General features: G+C 51.9%; 9 protein-coding genes across 9 annotated transcripts; 4 read left to right on the top strand and 5 right to left on the bottom strand.

Annotated features, from left to right (window-relative positions):
* Positions 1-955: 955 nt before the first annotated feature.
* On the bottom strand, positions 956-2,859 carry P153DRAFT_387792 (uncharacterized protein; the record flags this gene model as incomplete). Its single annotated transcript, XM_033670683.1, has 3 exons — positions 956-1,759; positions 1,812-2,534; positions 2,584-2,859. 3 exons carry the CDS (start codon positions 2,857-2,859, stop codon positions 956-958), a joined length of 1,803 nt encoding a protein of 600 aa, XP_033521635.1.
* Positions 2,860-3,033: 174 nt separating this feature from the next.
* P153DRAFT_433054 (Thioesterase/thiol ester dehydrase-isomerase) lies at positions 3,034-5,069 on the top strand (the record flags this gene model as incomplete). The annotated part of the gene is made up of 6 exons (XM_033673004.1): positions 3,034-3,466; positions 3,520-3,768; positions 3,822-4,003; positions 4,051-4,077; positions 4,140-4,321; positions 4,384-5,069. Coding segments are annotated over 6 exons (1,433 nt in total), but the record flags the coding sequence as incomplete, so codon positions are not given.
* A 264-nt stretch (positions 5,070-5,333) lies between these two features.
* Positions 5,334-5,786, bottom strand: P153DRAFT_398599 (uncharacterized protein; the record flags this gene model as incomplete). The annotated part of the gene is made up of 3 exons (XM_033671658.1): positions 5,334-5,408; positions 5,470-5,678; positions 5,734-5,786. The coding sequence occupies 2 exons, from the start codon at positions 5,784-5,786 to the stop codon at positions 5,507-5,509; spliced, it is 225 nt and encodes a 74-aa protein (XP_033521633.1). The 3' UTR covers positions 5,334-5,408; positions 5,470-5,506.
* Positions 5,787-7,469: 1,683 nt separating this feature from the next.
* On the bottom strand, positions 7,470-9,766 carry P153DRAFT_344702 (HET-domain-containing protein). Its single transcript, XM_033666062.1, has 2 exons — positions 9,748-9,766; positions 7,470-9,581 (listed from the first exon to the last, which is right to left on the bottom strand). Exon 2 carries the CDS (start codon positions 9,528-9,530, stop codon positions 7,632-7,634), a length of 1,899 nt encoding a protein of 632 aa, XP_033521632.1. The 5' UTR covers positions 9,531-9,581; positions 9,748-9,766; the 3' UTR covers positions 7,470-7,631.
* A 269-nt stretch (positions 9,767-10,035) lies between these two features.
* P153DRAFT_320824 (tetrapyrrole biosynthesis, porphobilinogen synthase) lies at positions 10,036-11,861 on the top strand. The gene is made up of 2 exons (XM_033665126.1): positions 10,036-10,581; positions 10,638-11,861. Exons 1-2 carry the CDS (start codon positions 10,369-10,371, stop codon positions 11,544-11,546), a joined length of 1,122 nt encoding a protein of 373 aa, XP_033521631.1. The 5' UTR covers positions 10,036-10,368; the 3' UTR covers positions 11,547-11,861.
* Positions 11,862-11,870: 9 nt separating this feature from the next.
* Positions 11,871-13,130, top strand: P153DRAFT_433051 (uncharacterized protein; the record flags this gene model as incomplete). The annotated part of the gene is made up of 2 exons (XM_033673003.1): positions 11,871-12,308; positions 12,474-13,130. 2 exons carry the CDS (start codon positions 11,871-11,873, stop codon positions 13,128-13,130), a joined length of 1,095 nt encoding a protein of 364 aa, XP_033521630.1.
* A 210-nt stretch (positions 13,131-13,340) lies between these two features.
* Positions 13,341-15,891, bottom strand: P153DRAFT_358858 (uncharacterized protein; the record flags this gene model as incomplete). The annotated part of the gene is made up of 2 exons (XM_033666834.1): positions 13,341-15,346; positions 15,393-15,891. 2 exons carry the CDS (start codon positions 15,889-15,891, stop codon positions 13,341-13,343), a joined length of 2,505 nt encoding a protein of 834 aa, XP_033521629.1.
* A 347-nt stretch (positions 15,892-16,238) lies between these two features.
* On the bottom strand, positions 16,239-18,522 carry P153DRAFT_320819 (DUF654-domain-containing protein). The gene is made up of 2 exons (XM_033665125.1): positions 17,615-18,522; positions 16,239-17,565 (listed from the first exon to the last, which is right to left on the bottom strand). The coding sequence occupies exons 1-2, from the start codon at positions 18,489-18,491 to the stop codon at positions 16,370-16,372; spliced, it is 2,073 nt and encodes a 690-aa protein (XP_033521628.1). The 5' UTR covers positions 18,492-18,522; the 3' UTR covers positions 16,239-16,369.
* A 278-nt stretch (positions 18,523-18,800) lies between these two features.
* Positions 18,801-20,672, top strand: P153DRAFT_295764 (protein serine/threonine phosphatase 2C; the record flags this gene model as incomplete). The annotated part of the gene is made up of 4 exons (XM_033664047.1): positions 18,801-19,155; positions 19,302-19,431; positions 19,485-20,504; positions 20,561-20,672. 4 exons carry the CDS (start codon positions 18,801-18,803, stop codon positions 20,670-20,672), a joined length of 1,617 nt encoding a protein of 538 aa, XP_033521627.1.
* Between the last annotated feature and the right edge of the window lie 563 nt (positions 20,673-21,235).

Here is a 21,235-nt window from a genome sequence, read left to right as displayed (position 1 = left end):
GTCCGGGTCACTACGCTTCTCGGTGTAGCTTGACCGTATTCTCGGAGGAAAGCCACGTTTTCATTGCTGGGAAACATGCTCCCGCACTGCCAGGAGTCATGGTTACTTGCGCAATCCATGGTGCGGGAAGAAAAGTTTGGTCGCATGGACGTAAATACGGGTCCTTGCCGGCTAAGCGAGAGATTCGATCAGCCCTCGCGTATCGCTGCGTTTTGGTATTGCGGACATCTTAGGATTGCAAAGCAGGGAACCAGGATGCTTGTAAATTCGAACGCATAGTGCATTCTCACGATGTGCAGGTCTGCCCTGCTGAGTGCTAAGTATATGTGTCTTCGCTGAAGCTGCATGCGGACTTTTGCAGATGCCTCGTATATCTTGAAACATTCCTAGGGCAACTCTCGCCACCGCGCCAGCACCGGTCGGCCGTCTCCGTCAGGAATCGAATTGACGGACGTCAAATACGTTGGGCGGACAAGAAGGTTTGGACGGTAGATCTACTCAGACACGTGTAGACGGTTCGTTGCTTCCAGAAACTTTGAACTAAAGCTCAACCCATAGAGCAAATTGTGAGACTCGACAATGTCTCAACTCATAGGCTATAATTTAATTGTCGCACAAAGGTGAACATTTCGATAATTTCGAGGCTTTTCTTTCCTCGATTCCGTTTTGAGAGCTCTACCGAGCGAAAACTCAACGTGAGCTGTGGTCCTCCGAACGTGATCATCGAGTACGGGTAGTGCGGATATGTAATATATAGCGACGGTGATAGATCCAACCTAGTCCTGAGCTGTTGGCTCTGTGAAAGGTGTGCTTCGAGATGACGATTTGAATTCGATGGTTGGCAGATATCTGCTCTTGTATCGATCGAGCAGCCCTCGAACGTCTTCCAACAGCTTGCAATCACAGATGAGCAACCAAGATCGCCTCTGAGTCTTTGCCAAGTCAAGACCGCTTTTCAGAAAGCCGGAACCAGTTTCTCCACAGCCCACTCTCCGTCTTCTTCCCCATAATTGTCAGACACCAACTGTGTATCCCACGACCTTTTTCCCCCGGCGAATATCGGCAAGGTTTTGGGTCCAAGAACGGAGGAGCTCGTTTCTGATGGTTGACATGAGCCAAGACTATACTGAACATTTGTCACAGCGTCTTCGTAGAAATGAGAGGACGCAACTTCGGGATGTGGCGCAACGACATCTCCGCCAGCGCACAAATTGATGCATGCTCTAGGTACGGCTGATTCTGTGTTGGTGTGGAGCAACATATCATCTTCAACAACCCCAGAGTCCTGCCGATCATGTTCTGTGATTACAGGGACAAGCCCTTGGAGCGGAGACTCACCGTCTCCCGTACGGAACGCATGGTTTACCTCGTGGAGCAACTCATCGTCCTCAGAATCTCCGCTCTCATTCATGTCGATAGCAGACCGAGATATACGGCGAAGTCCCTTCTTCTGCCCTGAACGCTCCTGATCCGCGCTACTTGTGTTCTGTTGTTTCGAAACTACAAATGCCTGCAACCCAGGCGTTGATTTGCATTCCAGGTTCTTTTGCAGATACAACCAGAGGCGGCTTGCCAGGGTTGAGGATAGTTGTCCGACACTTGGCTCGACAGTAGCTGCGTCAGACCATCCAACTGTAGCTCGATCTAAAACCAGTTTTGCAACTTTGTCTTTGAGTGACATAGACGTCGCTCGTAAATAAGCTGTTTGGGTGAGAGAACGGCTAACCACCGAGAGTAGTTGAGCTCGTTGTGATAGCGCCTAGCAATCGAGTCAGTATGCATTAGTGAGAGCAGATAAGATACTCTCCTACAAGCAAGTATCCAGGACTCCACAGGATCGGAGCCACCTCCATGAGACTCTGGCTAAATGTGTTCGCTTTGATCTTGACACCGTTTGAGGATCTAGTACTAAGACTGCCACTAGCAGAAAGTCGTAGTGCTCCATCAATCATGACTTCAATACCTACCAAGTCAGAATCATTAGTTTCTGCAAGTGTACTTGACCGTAGATTGGAAGATGTGGGCGGCGGCCTGTCGTGGGTAGGATCATGCAACGAAGAAGCAGCCGGTTTCAGATCCATATACGTCGAAGATCGTTTCCGCTTCCTCTTCACGAGCGATGCCACTGGTAGACAAGTAGACGTCAGACTCTCACGTTGCAATAAACTGGCGGCAGGACTTGGCTCAACCAGAATATCATCTGACTCATTGTTGTGATCCGGTCCAAAGATACTGAGTGATGAAAAGGTTACTATATTCCCGCCTGGTATCATCTTCACTCGTTTGGGTCTCGTGGGTTGGAGACGCTGTTTTGTCTCAAAGATTTCCATCAAGAAGCGAACGCGATCAAGACTAATCTTAGGAACTCCCTCAGGCGGCCGTACATCAGCGGCTGGAACATTCGAGAGAACCCGGTGGGGAGCCTTAGTTTCAGATGAGCCGTCATCTGAGTGGCCAATGTTGATGATCAGTGTTCTATTTGTTTGCATGGCATCAGCCGGTATTGAGGGTCGCAATTTCAATTGTTCCCATACCTAGTGTCTGGTCAACGAGAGTGGCCTGGTGATGATCCCCTCTACTTACAGGTGCTTTGACGATGTTGTTGGCCAGCTCTTGAAGCTGTCTGTGAGCAAGGGGTTCTCCCCGTAATGTGAGATGCAAGTCAATATGCAGGCCGTTACCACGACCAACCCAAACATCGCCGGATGAGAGAAGAACAAGAAGAGAAGCTGAACTGAATTGGTCGATGTTAGTTGAATCCTGCTGTGGTGAAATTGTGATCAATGTGGTGAGCCACAGCTCGAGATTTGTCGCAGGCGAGCTCAAAACTGCCCGTCCGAGCTCGATCGTTCTGGGCATCTTTTTTGCGACATCGGTTCGAGATGCAAGCAGGACTTGAGCTCCGATGGTGAAGATGAGAGCAACATGAGTTTTGGTGAGGCGAGGGATTAGCCTTGCATGCCAAGACTTCGAGATCGGCAGGCATTTCAGACGTCACTTCCCTTCGAGCTCCAGACCCTGGCAGTCTGCCACACATGAGTACCATGCGGCTTATCGCAAAGAGTGTGCTGTGGCGCGTCTCGCAGGCCTCACGGTTCAATCACTCTCTATCCCGCCTGTCATTGATTCCAGCAACCTCGCTGGCAGGTCGGAGTTTCCACTCCAGCGCATCGCAATGCACCGATGGTGTCTTTCGCGAGCTCACGTCCGCGCGAGTCCACACGCCCTGGATAGAAGCATTCCGGGAGCGAGAAGCAGGGGGAAAGCAGGCTGCTGAGCCTTCTGGAAAACCAGAAGTTCCCAAAGACCGCGACCTGTCTCCAAAACATATGAGTGACAGCTATCATTCGGTAGTACTGCCTCTTGCGCAAGACCCTTGGCTCCTCGACACTTACTTGAACGCTTCTGGACATATACGTCTCGGCACAATCTTCATGGATCTTGACGCTCTCTCTGGCGTTATTGCGTAAGCCTACATAGCTATGCGGAGCAGGCAGACCCGTCTAAATATCGTGACAGGTACAAACATACTGGAGACGGCGTGACTACGGTTACCGCAAGCTGCGATCGCATAACTATCCACAATCCGCTCACCGAGATATGCGACCTTCAGCTATCTGGGCAAGTCACCTACGCAACTGGCAGAAGCAGCTTGGAGATCACAATGCAAGTTGCGAAAGCGCCGAAGAAGGGTGAAGATGTCAAAGAAGAGGACAAACTTATCAATTGTACCTTCACCATGGTGTCATTAGATCCAGGCACAAAAAAGTAGAGCTTGCAACCCTCGATGTGAATTATGCGAAAGCTGACTAGTAGTCTAGGCCTGTAAATGTGAACTCCCTCATCACGGAGACATCGGAGGAGAAGCGATTGTATGCTCTAGGCGAACGAAACTCGAAAATCAGGAAAGAACGACGAGATACTTCTCTACTCAAGCACACACCGAACGATCTTGAGAGCGACCTCATTCATGCGTTTTGGCAGAAACAGATTCAGTATCATGGTAGGAAATGCGTTAAAATATTGTCACACGTCGACTAACATGGATAGATCCGTACGACGATCTGAGAAAGCCAGGTAAATGAGACTTTAGTACAAACACCGTTTGAGACATTTACTAATCGTACCCTTGTCTTTAGATAACGTCGTTTTCATGGACGCTACTCGCCTCCAGACCGCGACAATCATGCAACCCCAGTACAGAAACCGTCACCAGTTCATGATCTTTGGTGGCTTCCTCCTAAAACAGACTTTTGAACTCGCATTCACGACTGCTGCAGCCTTTGCGCACGCTCGTCCTACCTTCGTCTCGCTCGACCCGGTACGCAAGACTCCAGCACAAATACTATTTGAGACATCTGCTAATTATACCCACGTCTTCAGAGTACCTTCCAAAATCCTGTGCCGGTAGGGAGCATTTTGTATCTGACAGCGACAGTAGTATTCACAGATCCGCCGTTGATCGCAGCACCTGATGAAAATGTTGAAACAAGCAGCGAGTATACAAGAGTGCAGATACGGGTTGATTCAAAAGTACGGGATGTGGATCATGGTTATTCCAAGCCAACCGGGCAGTTCAACTACACGTTCACGGTACCGAAAACCATCAGGGTGATGCCACGGACATATCAGGAGTTCATGATGTATATCGACGCTCGCCGACGAGCAGAACAAGTCAGGCGGACACTAGAAGAAGGCTACGGTGTTAGCCCTAAGACCGCGGAAGAGAGCCTCACGGAATAAGGTGTGCATCCAACAACTAAAGTCGGGGAGGGATAAGCGTTGACCATCTAGTCTGGTATGCCTCTATTCCGCAGTTTTGCAAGCAGGTGCAAAGATCTTGAGAAAAGGACAGGCTTCACACCAAAACAAGAATATCTCGAAGGAGTGTGGGAATCTTCAAACAGGTACATTGTATTCAATCTGGAGCTGCGAAAACATGTCTTTGTCTATGTCCTGTGTAACTACTTCGACCAGCTAAATCGATGGCGGTCATCAGTGTATTAGATATATCGGGCTTGCAGAGAACAAAACGATTTAATCTACAGAGTGCGCGCAATGTGAGGCAGATTTATGCTTGACATGCGCAAGTCGAGGACCTCCAACAAAACACCATGCGCCAAGTAATACACACTCATTGTGAGAGCTAAAGCCTCCAGATAAGGATACGTTGATAACGCCTGCAATGCGTCGACAACGCTCATACGTCGAGCCAACAAGAAAACCGTCTAGCGCCGATAAACCGAGCAAACGACCATGAACGGTAAAGAAGTATCGAACGTTCATCGTCGCGCAAAAGGCAGATCCGAATGCAGAACGAAAGCGCGAACGGCCAGGCGGTGTAGCCTTATCCCCGGTCCAATTTCCGACGAAGACCGCGATTCGTTCGGAGACGTGCTCCATGCTCGCTGAGGTGCATCAGTCAGCTTGCCCGTCACCGAATACCCGAGTATTGAAAGTGAGGCTTACCTCTCTCCCTGGCGGCTTGGAAGCGGTGAAACAAAGTTCACAGCTCATCGAGCTCATACTCCAACGCCACGTCTTCGGAGCACCCGGGGCAGTAGTAGTTTGAGAAGCCGCCGCACGAGACGGTCATGTTCTTGCACATGTCGATGCTCCAGGCATCGTACGAGTAGCCGGAGAGCAGGCGGCTGGAACACACTTCCATGCTGTTGGCCCTACATGTAATCAGCACCGTGCGTCTGAGCTGTAACTGGACTTGGAGACACTTACCAGATGTAGTAGTCATGGTTGCAGTAGTACCATGAGTAAGTGTAGGAACACATGTTCGATTCAGATTCGGCGAGTGTGTTTGGTTAGGGGGATGATGAGTTTCAAGTCGCTTATGAGTTTCTGTTTGCGTAGAGTACGGGCAGAGTGCTATATAGCTGTTAGCGGACCGCCTATCTCTTGGGCTTGCTATATCATCTGCGGTTCCGGGACACATTCCCGCAGCATGTGCATGAAGTTCTAGACCCCAATGTTACGGGTTGTAGTCGTGGTCGTGCATTGGGATATCAAAGGCCTTTTTGTGTCACTTACTTTAACGCCTTGGATGTACTTAGCAAATATGAAACTATGGAGTATGCCAAAACAAAGCAGATACACAATATAGAGTTAACCGTGTGTATCTCTCACGATATATATGTTCTAACGATGTCTTAGTCTCTTTGTCGTGGCTTCCGGGCAACTTGATCCAGACCTCGAAACGTAATAAAGACTTGTGGAGATTTGGACGGGCAGATAGAGCAAGCAGGTATGCAGTCTTTTATCGATATCTTCGTCTGCCTCTTCCTACCGAGAGCTCGGACGTCTATAAGTACAGGTGCGCCGACGCTTTCCAAGACCTTCCCCGGATTCGTTACACATTCCGATAAGCATGACATCCGCGAAGCATTCGGACCGGTCGGCCAGACCCACTCATCAGCTAGGTAGGATGAACATCAGATTAGACGACATGCCAAGTTCGTATCGTAGTAGGAAGGCGGTGAATGTGGGCCACGAACGGTAGGAATCTCGAGAATATCACACCATCACACGTGGAGACACTCTCTTTAGAGCTAGAAGAATATCAGGTTGAGTCTTGGTAATCATCTGTTCTTCCCAGAGGTTGCTCAGCTCACGCAACACTTACCCCAGTTTGACAACGAGACCCCGGACCCTGAATATGCACGCCCATGCAGGGTCCCTCCTAGCGCATGCGAGAGTGAATGGTACCTGATTGACCGCGTCAAAGCCGAATCCACTGATAGATAAGAATATCAAATCTCAGGTATCATATTCATCTACGCTCATCAGCAAAGATATAGACCCGGTCGTGTTCACAGCGCGCGACTGTGATCATCGCGTGCACATAGAGCACTGCTGATCTTCGGTTACCGAGGAGTGTTTCTCGTCGCCGAGTATCAACGGACTCGATATGTCGACGAGTGTCTGATTGGCGTTCCCCTGCACTCTAGTGCGCAAGGCTCGTGTGGTATTCCGTGCTCACTATTGCCGAAGGCTTGAAAGCGTACATGAGCTGCAATGCTCGCTCACCGCTTTGTCTTGCACTTGGTCTGCTGTTTGTGAGGCGGAGACAAGTTACAACCCATCCTCGGAAGAACTGTGGATCAAAGTTGCTCTATGCGGAGGCCTTCGCCGTTGGGCTACTGCTCCAATAGGGATGTAAGAGTAGAACGGGTAAGCGGGTTCTTTGGGTCCATGGTTGTTGGTGTTTTGCCGCGCACGGGTCACAAGCACTACTCCGCACCTATTAACTTGAGGCATCTGCTTAGTGAGTTCTGTAGAACCTAGAGAACTGACTAGACGAGGTAGTTCGGGAGGGAACATTACGCGAGGTAGCCGTAATGCAATCGTTGTGTGATACATTACTACGATCACGTAGAATGTAGGAAGAGCTAGGACAGCGGAACATTAAGTTAGGATCCATGTGGATCGACACACAGGGAGACATAGTTCTCTTTTTGGCGAGTTCGTGTTCTATGGGCGGGTGTCCTACTCGTTCCTTACCTACATGACGCAGAGTGGTTCAATACTAGTCATCAGCGACTCGGTTCAGAAAGTACTGAATTTGCAAAGTAGAAACTGCGAATGAAGAAACAGACAATCCCGGTATGTCTCTCAATACTTCAACAAAGTATGACATCTTCAACCGGTGGATCCATACTCCAAAAATCGGCAGTATCTTCAAACGTTCCCCCATTAACATACGCTGCACCGACAAGTTCCCAACCCCCTTTTGTCTTCTCATCTTCCCCTGCTCTTAATATGAAAGGGAGCCTCGAGCCTTTGAAAGCATACACGACATCCCCAGCTTGTGTACACACAGATCCACTTCCTATATACCCATTCTCGGTAACGAAAAGGTTGCGCGGTTTTGTGTTCCAAAATATTTGTTCAACATTTTGTTTGAATTGGGCTCCAGCGTCGAAATCCATGTTTCGCTTTTGACCGTGTCCGGACTCATGGGTATCGATGCTGTTGGTTCGGTTCTGTAAGTTCGACTGTTGACTTTGTATGTAATCCTCAAATACGCCTAATGAAGCAGTCCAGTGAATCAGATCAGATGTCACCATTGCCTTACCATATATCAATACCTTGATAATCTCTTTCGATGCCGTATGTTCACTGATAGATAAGTTTTCGGTCTCGTATTCCAATATCTGCTCGTACAGTTCTCCAATGCTAAAGATGACGTTTTGGAGATCCTCCAAGCCTCCTGAGTATGGTACGACACCGGCTACTCGGCCAAACCTAGCACCCCTTACCGCAACTCGGTCATCTGTGATAAATTCGAAGTCTGATGGTGAGTCTGGAACTGGACGTGTGAGAACAGCAATCTTTATGAGATACTCCGCTCTATGTCCGGTAAAAGTCCAGTCCAAACACCAACTTGGCAGGTATCGCTGTGTTCGGTGTTGGCATGCTGATCCACAATAGAGGAAGAAAGCTGTACCCCATTGGCTTAGCAATAGTCGAGTAACCTGCGCATAGAGACTCCCGCAAGAATTGGTATAATCGACTGTGATAGCGTTACGATCTTCATCGCCCACAAGTCCTAGTAAAGCGTAGACACGGTCTAAAGGATCTGACGCGAACAGTGTCGTTCCGTTACATGTTGTGCCGAACACAAACCCAAGGTCCAAATTTGGGCCTGATTTCTGTACCTTAACGGCCAAATCAATGGCTGGTGGACGCGTCCATCTCTCCAAAACGAACGGGTGATACAAGTCTCGCAATCGCGCAATCGTGTTTGTCGACTTTCTGCTACACCTATACGAAAACCAACTTGCCCAAGTGAGCATAGCCAAGGCCGCATGAACTTCAGCCCCAGACACCCGACTTGAACCGCAAGCTATCGTGACAAACGGGGCTAGGCAGAGCTCCTGAATGATCCAGAGCCGAGACCAGAAAGGCATCGCCATGACAGACAATATGGACCCAATATCCTCCTCTTTGAGAGTATCACATTCACACAAAACCTCAGCAGCAGTACGTATGTTGTCATCATACTGCTTTCCGTCCATCCCCCCATTAGGAGGGTCGTAAATATGTCGAATGTTTAGCGACGAGGCCAATACAGCCACTTCACACAGTTTTAGCATCCCTCTCTTACTTGTGTCACTCTCGACACCAAGCCAAGCTATAACATAATTTGCCATCTGGTATATTGTCTTCATCTTTTGCACTTGGTGGTTCTTTTCGTTGTCGTTGTTTTGGTTGATTGATAGTGCGTCGGCCCACACGACCTCCACGCCGTCTTCCCGGAGTTGGAACAATGCATCCGCCAGGTTGGTGGTCACGTGTACCACATGACCATTCACGAGGACTGGCCTCGTCTTTGTTGCATCGCCCCACACGTAGGAAAGTGCTGTGTATGTCGGTCTATCATCAAGCGAGCATGTGTCGAGTTCGCATTCGATGAGGTCCCGAGGTCCTCCAACGAGCGGCAGGATTGTGAGAAGTCTGACCTCATTTCGAGTAACATCCAAAGGCGTATGAACAGAACGAGTTTGATATTTGTCCATGTCAAGGTATACTTACCAGGCTGGAAGAGTTGCCTGGAATCATTATAAAGGCTGAAGATTATGTCAGCGCCCAGTCGTCCAGCTGCCACTCCGATTATCGTAAACACGACCTGGACAATGAAAATAAAATGATTTTGTGATAGGTCAGTAAAACTGAGAACAATAGAAGAAGCTTAGATTGGGCAAACAGCAATAGTGGAAACTTATAATTTAGTACCTCTATTCACCAAATAGAATCTAATCGTCGAGGTTGTGAGTTCTGTTGCTGAAGAGGGTAATCTGCCAACACGTCACAAAGCTGTCTTATTTTCATTGTCCAAATGGTGAAAACGTGTGCCAGATGACATAGGACCTGACATGCTTGTCCAAGACGATAATCCTGGTTGTTGTTGGCAGGCGAATGCTCAGGCGAATGCAACCCAGACTGTTAGTCAGCGATAACGCTAACCGGACCCCTCAGTAATCCCAAAGCTTCTGATTCGTCTACTATATCATCCATGTTGGAAAATGCTTGCGACAAGACATGCTTCAGCAGATACGCCAGTCGGAATAAAGATTGCAATCTTTCAATTCGTCCTTCTACCAAATATTCTTCTATCCGACTCCATTTGATTCGCTGAAGACTCCGTGATCGCAAGCCTCGGACTGAAACTTTGGGCTCGACGCTCCTCGGTTGCCGATCAATCTTCCTAGACCCGCCACCTTACCCATCACCGTTCCCAGAACATCTCTCAAAACCCACGCCAAAGCCCTCACGCCTCCTCTGGTCTTTCCATCTTTTCCTGCTCCTCTCGCTAAGCAATTGCACAGCTGCACTCACTGTTTCCAACTACTCACCATGTCGTTTTCTTCGCTCGTCTCAGACATTGCCTACCGGAACTCGGAACGGCCTTCGTTGATGTCACACATATCTGAGGCGCGCTCTACCCGTTCGTATGCCAGCACTACGGCGACCAGCGTGAGCCTTACCGGCGACATCAAGAGTCAATTGCACGGAGGATATAGCCACCCGCTGTCGCGAGCATGGCAGGCGGAGCGACAGCTGACAAAGGTGAGGCCCGAATACATGTGGAGTGGATAGTGCGCAGCAACTAACGTCCTGCATAGTCAATGCTTATATATCCCCTCTTCATATCCGACCAGGCCGATGAGGAGACGCTTATTCCCTCCCTGCCTAACATCCACCGCTATGGCATCAACAAGATTGTGCCATATCTGACGCCGCTCGTCGCAAAGGGCCTGAAGTCGGTCATAATTTTCGGAGTGCCTATTGCGCCAGGTGCAAAGGATGCTTTGGGAACCAATGCAGACGATCCAAAAGGCCCCGTAATCAGGTCCATTCGCCTGCTTCGACGAGCGTTCCCCGACCTCTTCATCGTTGCCGACGTCTGCCTCTGCGAGTACACTTCACACGGCCACTGCGGTATCCTGCGGGACGATGGCAGCCTCAATAACGCACTCTCTGTCGAGCGTATCAGCGACGTGGCCATGGCATACGCGCAGGCTGGCGCCCACTGCGTTGCGCCTTCAGACATGAACGATGGTCGCATCCGCGCCATTAAGCTCAAGTTGATCGAGGCTGGCATTGCCCACCAGGTCGTGCTCATGTCGTATTCCGCAAAGTTCTCTGGATGCTTGTACGGCCCCTTCCGCGACGCTGCAGGCTCAGTTCCTTCGTTCGGCGACCGACGATGCTACCAACTGCCTCCTGGTGGACGTGGTCTAGCAAGACGAGCGATTACACGAGACATAAACGAGGGTGCTGATATCATCATGGTTAAGCCTGCAAGTCAATACCTCGACATCATAAGCGATGCGAAGGAGATTGGAAAGGACATGCCCGTTGCAGCATACCAGGTGTCTGGCGAGTACGCGATGATTCACGCAGCAGCAGCGGCAGGTGTATTCGACCTGAGACAGATGGCTGAGGAGGCTACACAAGGCATACTACGAGCAGGCGCGTCGATAGTCGTGAGCTACTTTACGCCCGAGTTCCTGGACTGGCTCGGCAACTGAGTTGTGAGTGTCGGTTGTAGTTTTCTGTTCCAAATTCTTGCACAGATCGTTTTGATCGTGTCATGTGAAAAAGACCGGCGTATTTGGGTGTTTAATACCAGGGAGGCGTCTCAGATAACAAGGTTCAATTTCAATCTCATGGTGCAATTATATGCTCTTTACTCAAATGGTTGAATTGTTGCAAGATCTCGTGCTTCACTTCCATGGCAAATGCTGACTCGGAGAGAACAAGAGACGGATGCATAACAGGAGTTGCAGAGCCTCTGCTCCAGCTGTATTCTATAAGCTCACTCATCCAAGCAATCTCATACGCCCATGCTATTCATGGATTGTCGTCGACCAAGAAGCGACCTAGCAGGATATCCCCTCCTCAGCTCATCGAGGTGTGCAAGAAGGACACGCAAAAAATCACAAGACAGCCACCACCCCGACTCGAACAAACGCCCACCCTCGCAAAAAAACAACCCATCGCAGGCTGGACAAGTCCGACGGCACTCCCGCAAACCTTGGTTAGAAGGGTTTTGGCCAAAGTCCACTGTCCACAGGACTAACGCCCCGGAACAACAGCCAGTGACCTGGATTGATGGAAGAACGTGGAGTTTTGGGGGTTATATACGGCAAGCGTATGGTGGAGTAGCAGGGAGGGGAGGCGCTTTCACCTCGAGTGCGGGCCCCGGTTCTGACTGTTGGGGATCGCCTACCTGCTCTTTCACTCTTGGTTCAAGACGTAATGCGAAACCGTTTGCCTGGCAATCCAACTTGGTACGGTAAGGTAGGGCAAGGCAGCAGCAAAGCGTCGATCACGATATCACAGGGCTTATTTGCAGATATATCCTCTCTGTCCCTTTCTCGTCGCCAGACTCCGTACTCAATACACGCCCACTATTCCCCCCCCCCCCCCCCTCGCGCACGCAACCAAAAGACCAGCTCAGCGACACCGTCTGCGCGAAAGATCCACCTGCGAGTGCACTGTTGGAGCCTGCTCGTTGGACCGGTCCACATATTTCACACAGCACGGCACTTCCAGCAGAGCAGATCCGACATATCCAACCTTGCCTGCGAGCCTACGAACTCATCGACTCACTCGCCCCAACAATTCAACCGGCCACATACTCAACTTCAAAGATGCCGCCAACAGCCACCACCAACAAAAACAAGACCAACAACTCCCGCCACCACCTCCCCCTAACCAGCATCCTCTTCCCCATCTCCCCACCATCACACACCCCAAACACCCCCCCCTCATCCTCACGATCAACCCCGACTCTAACAGCCCTCCCCCGCCTCCCACCGCAATCTCAACCGCAACCGCAACCCTCCCAATCACCCTGGCACCGCCTCATCGCACGGATAAAATCACCCTTCCGCCGGCGCCGCAGCGCAAACACACTAAGGAAACGCGTGTCGAAGCTCAACATCAGCGCGCCGACGGGGTTTCGGCATTTGGCGACGGGGGGTGTGCAGGGGAGGAGGAGGAGTGATACTGGTTTGTGGCGGGATGGGGAGGGAGAGGGGGATGGAGAGGGGGATGAGAGTGAGTGGGAGGATGTTGCTGAGACGGCGGGTTTCACACGGGCAGCGTGAGGTGGGTTGAAAGATATCTTTGGGCAACGAGTGGAAGGATTGAAGGTCCGGGTAGTTGCATTGTTCGCGCATTTGGAGTGGGAGTTCGAAGGACACTTAGACAGCAAGATGCAAGATGCAAGATAACTGCGGTATGCCGGCCATACGCAGCAAAGATGATACAATGATATTACGAGAAACTTCTTTCTATTACCTATATAATCTCCCACCTCACCTCCCCTCACTATTCCCCAACTTAACAAGCACCTCCGCCGTCCCTGCCCTCTCCTCATACAGCCGGCGTAAATCATCCACGGAGTTCTTCTTGAGGTTTAGTTTCTTGGGCGCCAGTCGTTCTGTTCGGGGTGGCGCTTCTTTTGCGCTTGTCTCGAAACTCGGCATCCGCCGTAGCAGTCCTGGGCTCAAATTCCTAGTAGGTTTCGGGGGCGGCACGGGGAGGCTTGTCGCTTTGGACTGTACGCGGGTTGTTACCGGGTGGATGGATGCGGGGGGGTAGACAGGCCGAGCGAGCGATGTGATGGTAGGTGTGCGGTTGACAGAAGCGGAAGCAGGGGTGCTGGGACGGCGAAACCCTGTCGCGGGAGGAGGGGAGTTGAAGTCTGACGAGGATGCAGACACAGCACTAATAGGAGAAGTAGTCTCGTTCTGCGCGTACGAAGTCGAAGGAGGAGTAGGTCTCCATCTTGCATTTTCACCTGTGCTGATGTGCAGATTCGCCAGTCCAGGCAATGCCATTCCGCCTTGTGGCTGATAGGGGCGACTTGTGCCCGACCCCGGGATCATGCCCGTTGCATCAGTCGTGACGGTGGATTTCTCTGCGTTGTCAATCTGCGCGGCGGTCAGGGCTTTTCTCTTTGGGAGAATGATTTGAGGCGCAGCAGATGACTTCTCATCCTTCGCGCCCCACGAAGCAGGCTTAGAAGCAATAATAGGAACTGGATCGCTCATACCAGACTTCTTCTCATCCGGCGCTTGAGCCGGTCGTGTGGGTAAGGGTGGTGCCGGGTTGTCGGTTCTTCGGGGCAAAAAGCCGTCTACTGTCGCTGCATGAGTTACTGGCGATGCTGCAGCGCCATCGGAAGCGTCGGATAGAGCAGTCGAGTATCTGGGCGGACCTTGTAGGGGAGGTGCAGGCTTCCTCTTAGTTAAATCCTCTGACCCCTTGACCGAATGTCCTGCAGGTCGACGCGGTAAGGGGGGCGGTACGTGCGAAGATGAGTTATCGACCGGTTCTGGGTATGCTTCGGGCAGCTTCTCGTTGTCATGGAGAGTGATGCCGCTCATCTGCTCGTCCAATGAATCGTCTGTTGATACTTTTTTTGACTCGACTGGGTCATCCCAATCATTCCGGTCAGCCGGTAATTTTAACTCTTCCCAAAACACATCCGCTTGTTGACCACATGCTTCCCGCAGACCGTGTGGCCAAAGATCGATAGCTTGTGTGAATATCCTTCTGATAATGGAGGACATCTTGGCGTCTTCGATTTGGTCGGGCCCACATAGGAGCGCTGGCGCAAAACAGACAGCCAGATTCTCAGCTGTCATCTTGTTTCGCTCTTGATGCGCAGCCACCTCGCTCAACAGTGGTAGCAGATGCCGCACAAGGATCTCACGCGACATGCTAGGTAAGAAAGACCACTCTGATGTTGGAGAAAACAGATCCGTCAGCCGTTCGAGAGTGGGAACATCTTCATGGTCACCATACAACCTCTTTAGATCGCGATACGACTCATGGGGGAATATAGGGTGTCGCAGGCTAGCGTACCACGCCTTGATCAAGGCTGCAGCCATGAAGACTGAGTAGGCATCTGTGGGGTGTACCTCGGCGAGTATTTCATCCTGGTGTTCTGCTTGCGGGTATGGAGGGGTTGGGAGGGTAGTTTCGTTATCCTTCCAGACAATGTACTTCTGGCCCCTGTCGTACGCTTCCTTAAGCACGTCTCGCAATTTCGAGTGTGGGGGTATGCGGAAAAGGCCTTCACTTGTGACGTTCTTCTCCATAAGCAAGAAGCTTGTTGTCTCTCTCAGAACGCGAGGAAAGCGGGTCTTGCCATTGCTGCTGGTAGGAAAAGGCCTGCGCGCCGCAAAGGCTTTACGGCCGCTCGCATCGGGCACGAAGATGTCGTCGGATGTGCGGCGGTCTGTGAGGTAAGTCGAGGGGGGTATGAGGAGGTTTTCGATGGGTATGTATGTAGCAAGGTTTGTCAAGTTGGTTACTGTCAAGGTCAGGGGCTGTCCTGAGAGAGGCGTTGCAAGACATACTGTGGTAGATCTTCCTCCTGAACTTGGGGCTCACAATGGTCGAGAAGATCTCAGTCAAGATCCTCACCCACGCCTTCTCGTGCACGATGTAAAGCCTTTGGAGCCTCTTGCGCATCGCCCTCGAGAGCACGTGGTATGCCTGCAGGAACCAGCCCCAGCCAGGCATGCGCTTCTTGGATGTGGCCGAGCCATCGCCGTCGCCTGCGAAGAAGACAACCTCGTATTCGAATCCCTTCAGCAAGTCGTCTTCTTCGGGCAGGCGCGCGAGAACATAGGGAAGCAGGGAGTCGTAGTCGGCCTCGTTGGAGTCGGGGAGGGCTGCCGCGTTGAGGATGAAGACAGGTCTGCCTTCTTTGGAGGGCAGGGGCGAGCGGAAGAGAATCGAGCCTGCAGCTTTGGCGAGGTCGACAGAGTACTCGGAACTCTGCCGCGGAGGAGGGACAGCTGATAGAGACGAGCTGCGGAACCGGCCAGCAACACGCGCCTTTATGCCGCTCATGGCGACGGGCGAGGTACGGGGTGATAAGCGGAGTCGCGGTCGCGGGCTGAGGCGTAGATGTGGGGTCACAGTGTGTTGCAGGTGGATTGGGAAACGAGTGGAGGGGCTCGCTACACGGTCGTAAAGTGCATGAATTTATAGAACAGACGTCACCAAACCCGGGGACGTTAACAGGGACGCACGATGGAACCTTGACTAGTGCACGGGCGTGGCTGCGCTAGAATCGCCTCATCATTCAGACCACCTAAACTTAGACATCACACGCAATCTGAACACATCCTCGTAAGCTCGTGGTGAGGGCTATGCTGCAGGACAGAAACGATATTCAAGAGATGGGCATGATCGTAATGTGCTGCTACGTCATTGCAAATAGCCAAGATTCATTGTGCGACACGTCAGATGATTCACGTGTCTCGTGGCTTGCTGCATGTGCTATTCAGATATATCGACCTGATAGTGTCGTATGGACTGGCTGCAATTAAGCATCGCTATCTGTGTCTGTCTCTCTGCCTGCTTGATCACCTTCGTTCCCGAACAGCACCTCGACCCCCAGCTCATGCAACCGGGCTGCTACGACCTGAAGACGCTCCGAGTTTCTCCTGAACTCGACAAAGTTCGAACCGGACCGCTCCAGCACGCCATTAATGTACTCTTCCGTGATCCCCCCGTGCTCTTGAGTCTCGTCGTCGGGTATCTGCAGGCTATCCATCACCTGGAAGTATTCGCGCAGTTGTTCCAACTCAGTTAGGAGTTGTTCTCGGGTCTGAGGAGAGCGTTGATGTCCGGAACTTGAACCTGCCGCTGAAAGGTCATAGGATTGTGTGTTGTCGTCTGGTGGCAAAGGGTCGGAAACAGACGTGTACTTTGCCTTCACACGCGTGTCGAGGAGAGCCAGAAGCGCGCGGTCGTCCGACAAGATGACATGTCTCGCCAAATCTATTTCTGGTATTTGAGCCAGCCAGTAGGGGTCCTCGCCTGCTCCTAGATCCTCTTGAAAAGAGTAGCACACTTCCACCAGCAAGCTCGTGCCTTCGGTCGTATTCCACAGATCCTTCGCCTTCGGGACGTAGAGCTGGCATAGCAATTCTTGGACGTCTCCATTCGGCTCTTTACCCCAGACAGGCTTGGGAATCGGCGAGATGTCGAGCTCTTTGCACAGCCTAGCTGCTAGCCATGGATATTCCCTGATCGCATTGCGCAGCGTCGATCGTGCCTTTTGCGGTTGCTTGAGGCGATCATGGGCGAGGGCAACACTGAATGCGAGATTCGGTGGGACTTTCCAGGATCGCTGCAAGTGGTCTGCTTCCACTATGTCAACCAGTGCTTGTGGATCTCGCCCCCGCAGCGCGAGTTGATCAATGAGTAGTCGGATGCAGTATGGGTCGTTCTCAGGTGCCATGGAAAGCAGCAACTTGGCCCACTCCAGCGATGTTCGCCAAGTTGACCGAACACCAAGTGTGCTGATGTAGCGCCATATCGCAAGCCAGAATTCGCGGTTCTCGGGACGTCGAAAGTCTAATCTTGCTTTGCCAGCAGCGAGGTTGGAGGAGAAGGAAGAATGGACCGAACGACCGAAACTAAAGAGTGCGCGTTCGAGCAGGTCAGAGGCACTGGCGTTGTCGCGTTGTTGTTTGGCGATTTCAGATACCTGAAGAAGAGTGGAGATGTGATATGCTATTAGTGTATTAGTACACTGACTGAATGGAGGAAAGGCGAGACTCACGATTGAAGTGCAGCAGCTGTACCATACGCTCAGGGTCCATACTCGCCACACACACTTGGAACTGGCTCTGTACTTCCTGATACGTGCTGTTGTGTACAAATCTGTACTCGACACTCCCGTCTGCGTGTCTCTCGACGACTTCCATTCCGAGTCCGCCAGACGTAGCTCGTGGCCACTCTTCTTTGCCTTGGATGAAGATGTTTCTGCGGAGACCGAGAGAGGCAAGGTTGCGGTTACCAGGAGCATTCCGGCCTGCGATTGCGGCTGCTAAGCCAGCTTGTTGGCCGCGCCCACGCTGTCTAGGTTGCGGCTCGTCATCTGTGTTCTGTAGGGCAGCTCGGCCAAACAGCTTCTTCATCTCGTTTGCAGCATGCAGGTACTGTGTATCCACACTCAAGACGGAGAACAACTGCTTCGTTTCTTCTGTTATGGCAGAAGTGGACTGGTCAGAAACGGCGCCTGCCTTGTTGTTCAAACTGATGTTGAGCGCGAGCAACGCCTGGTCGATCTCGTCGAGGCCAGATGCTGCTTTTGTGGGGGTAGATGAAGTCACTGTTTCGGCAGCCTTGCCTTTTGCCTTGGCCTTCTTTTTCTTCTTCTTGCTCTTCTTTGAAGATTTTGGCGCGACTACAGCCTCAGACTCAACGTCGTCATTGGAGACTTCAGCTTCAGCCTCGGGCTCGGCATCTGGTTCTGAATTCTCGTCGTCATCGCCCGCGTCCCCCAACATGGCGAACAAGCTGGGTTTTGCTTTCGCTTTCGGCGCCACTTCCTCTTCTGACTCTTCCTCATCTTGCTGCTCTTGCTGGACCAGGCTCTCCTGCAGCTGCTTCTCTTCAAGCTCCCGCTGTGCCCGCCGCAGCGCACGTGTCGACATTTTGACAATTTTTTCCTTGGGCAGTTGAGGTCGAGATGAGGTGATGACGTTGTGGTGGTGACTTTTCTGGGACGAACCCCCACATGTGATTGGCCGGGCAGTCGGCTGTAGTTCACCACGACGGCAGCGTGTGTCAACCTCCAACCCCACTCCTCCGTCAACCAAATGCGTCGGGCAGCTCTCCAGGTGTTACGCTCTGCCCGTCGCCCGTGCCTGCGCAAGTTTCCCCGCGGCAGCAATGGCCTAGGCTTCCGCGCCCAGCTTCACCACTTCCGCGAGCGCGCGTCGCCCGTGGTACTCTCGTCGTCGATGCACTTCCGCGCAATCACCGCGGTAATAGCCGGCGCTGTCGCCTCGGGTGTCTTTTACGCTTACAACGGCAACCAGCCCGCCGCCAATGTCACCTCGCCCGTCGACCAGGCCCGGAGCATCTCGACGGCTGCGAACAGCGAGCCCACCAGGAAGGCCCTCGTCGTCGGCTCGGGCGAGCTGTACACGGGCACCATCACCGGCTCGGGCCCCATCTCCAAGGACACGGACGAGAGTGGCCGCAAGGTGCTGGAGATGCTGAACCCGGAGCAGGCCACGGCCAAGCTGCGCAAGAACGAGGAGTCGTGGCTGGTCGGACGCGGCCAGGGTGTTGTGCGCTACGACGTGGTCCAGAGTGAGTTCCTTCCTTCTTCACACACATATGTAGCCATCTATCTAGTGACTAGAAACACTCTTTCCTTGGCGTACCTGTCGTCTTGTATACATGTCAAATGCCCTTATTTTGTGTCTTCCATCGACATCCACTAAAACATATCCCAGTTCCAAGCAACGACCCAATAGAAGACGACCACGCCGAGAAGATTATCGAGGTTCCGTCCAACCTCGCCGCTACCGACAATGGCGCTGCGGCGAGTGACTGGATGTTCTGGGGCGTTTTCGACGGACACAGGTAGGACATGTCCGTGTCTGCATCAATCACAAGCACCCCACTAACACGCACAGCGGTTGGGTCACGTCAGCCAAGCTCCGCCAGACTCTCATTTCTTATGTCGCACGTGAGCTCAACTCAACCTACAAGTCTGCTGTCGAGGACCCTGCGCTGCACTTCCCCTCCCCAGAAGCCATTGACAAGGCCATCAAGACTGGCTTTGTGCGTCTCGACAACGAGATCGTCTACGAGTCCGTCAAAAAGGTGAAAAAGGCACAGTCCAAGATTGCCGCTGCCGAGCTGCTCGCCCCTGCCCTTTCTGGCTCATGTGCTCTACTTTCATTCTACGACAGTCGATCAAAGCTGCTCCGTGTTGCGTGCACAGGAGATTCTCGTGCTGTGCTTGGCCGACGAGGTTCCAATGGCAAGTGGACAGCCACACCGCTTTCAGAAGACCAGACAGGAGGTACCACAAGCGAGGCAGAACGGCTACGCAAAGAACATCCCGGCGAGCCCAATGTCGTCAGGAACGGACGCATCCTCGGTGGTCTGGAGCCTTCTCGTGCTTTTGGTGACGCCTCGTACAAGTGGTCTCTCGAAACCGCCGAGGAGTTGAAGAGATCTTACTTTGCTCGTACGCCCTCTGCACTGCTCAAAACTCCTCCTTACGTGACCGCCGAGCCCATCATCACCACGACCAAAGTCGAGCCCGAGAAGGGCGACTTCGTAGTCATGGCTACGGACGGCTTGTGGGAGATGCTGACTAATGAGGAAGTCGTCGGCCTTGTTGGCCAATGGCTCGATGCTCAGGGCAGTCCAAGCGGTCAGAACTCGCAGACTCAGTCTTGGCTGAAAAGCTGGTGGTCGACGCAGAAGCAGCTACCAGTCGAGCAAAATGGAGCTGGAGGTGGAGAAGGCCAGCGAGCGCCGATACGCCAGCGACAGTGGGGTACCAAGACCAGCATGAATGAGAGGTTTGTAGTCGAGGACAAGAACGCAGCGACACACCTTGTGCGGAACGCACTCGGTGGCAAGGATCAAGATCAACTCAGCGCGTTACTTACACTACCAAGTCCCTTTTCCCGACGATACAGGTATGACAACTGTTAAGTGCTTCATTATTCAACGCAGGTCGACTAATCAAGAACAGGGACGATCTGACTGTGGAAGTCATCTTCTTCGGTGATGGAGCTTCTAATGGCAATGTCACGTTGAACCAAGAAGCTAGTGCCGTTGTATCAGAGGTCAAGTCGAAATTGTAGACATTGCGGTGGCTCGATGTCATCGTATCTGTTTATTAAGGTTACTATACCCTTACCGTTTACATTCTGGCCGACTCGATGCGGACCCGCTCAATTCGGCATCTCAGGCCCCACGAGCAAAGGCGTTTTATGGAAAGAGTAAATCTGCAGAAGATCTGCTCTAGGTGTGTGGAACCACAGCGTTAGCTTCGATTTTTGATTGAAGAGCTTCCACTTATTCTCAAGCATGTCGTCTACCTGTCAAGTATGTATATACCAAAGCTCCATTATCCGAGCTGTCAATTCTGTAGGTGTTTCAAGAATCGCGGGCCGAGAACGCCCAAAGTATGTGCCGCACCCTCCCGTAATTTAGTAAATTGTTCCGTTTCGGACGTTGCTTCACGATGATCCACACGATTGTTTCAAGCGCCTGCTAGTTATATTCGACCAACGGTTGCCAAGCTATGTAATGGGGTGAGGCTTCAATACAAAATTCTCCGTTAAGCTTAGCATCTCTCATATCAAACCCGGGAGATCTTCCGCATCGGCCTTACACGGAGAATAAGATGATCTGCCTTGTATAA

This window comes from Dothidotthia symphoricarpi (assembly GCF_010015815.1).
Source record: "Dothidotthia symphoricarpi CBS 119687 unplaced genomic scaffold P153scaffold_15, whole genome shotgun sequence".
NCBI lineage: Eukaryota > Fungi > Ascomycota > Dothideomycetes > Pleosporales > Dothidotthiaceae > Dothidotthia > Dothidotthia symphoricarpi.
This window is presented reverse-complemented; position numbering and strand designations above follow the sequence as displayed.

Coding starts and splice junctions, on each gene's coding strand:
- P153DRAFT_320819 (XM_033665125.1), bottom strand. CDS start 18,491: ATGTCGACACGTGCGCTGCGGCGGGCACAGCGGGAGCTTGAAGAGAAG. Junction 17,566..17,614: donor ACAGCTGCTGCACTTCAATC/GTGAGTCTCGCC, acceptor ATACACTAATAG/CATATCACATCTCCACTCTT.
- P153DRAFT_344702 (XM_033666062.1), bottom strand. CDS start 9,530: ATGGACAAATATCAAACTCGTTCTGTTCATACGCCTTTGGATGTTACT.
- P153DRAFT_320824 (XM_033665126.1), top strand. CDS start 10,369: ATGTCGTTTTCTTCGCTCGTCTCAGACATTGCCTACCGGAACTCGGAA. Junction 10,582..10,637: donor CGGAGCGACAGCTGACAAAG/GTGAGGCCCGAA, acceptor CGTCCTGCATAG/TCAATGCTTATATATCCCCT.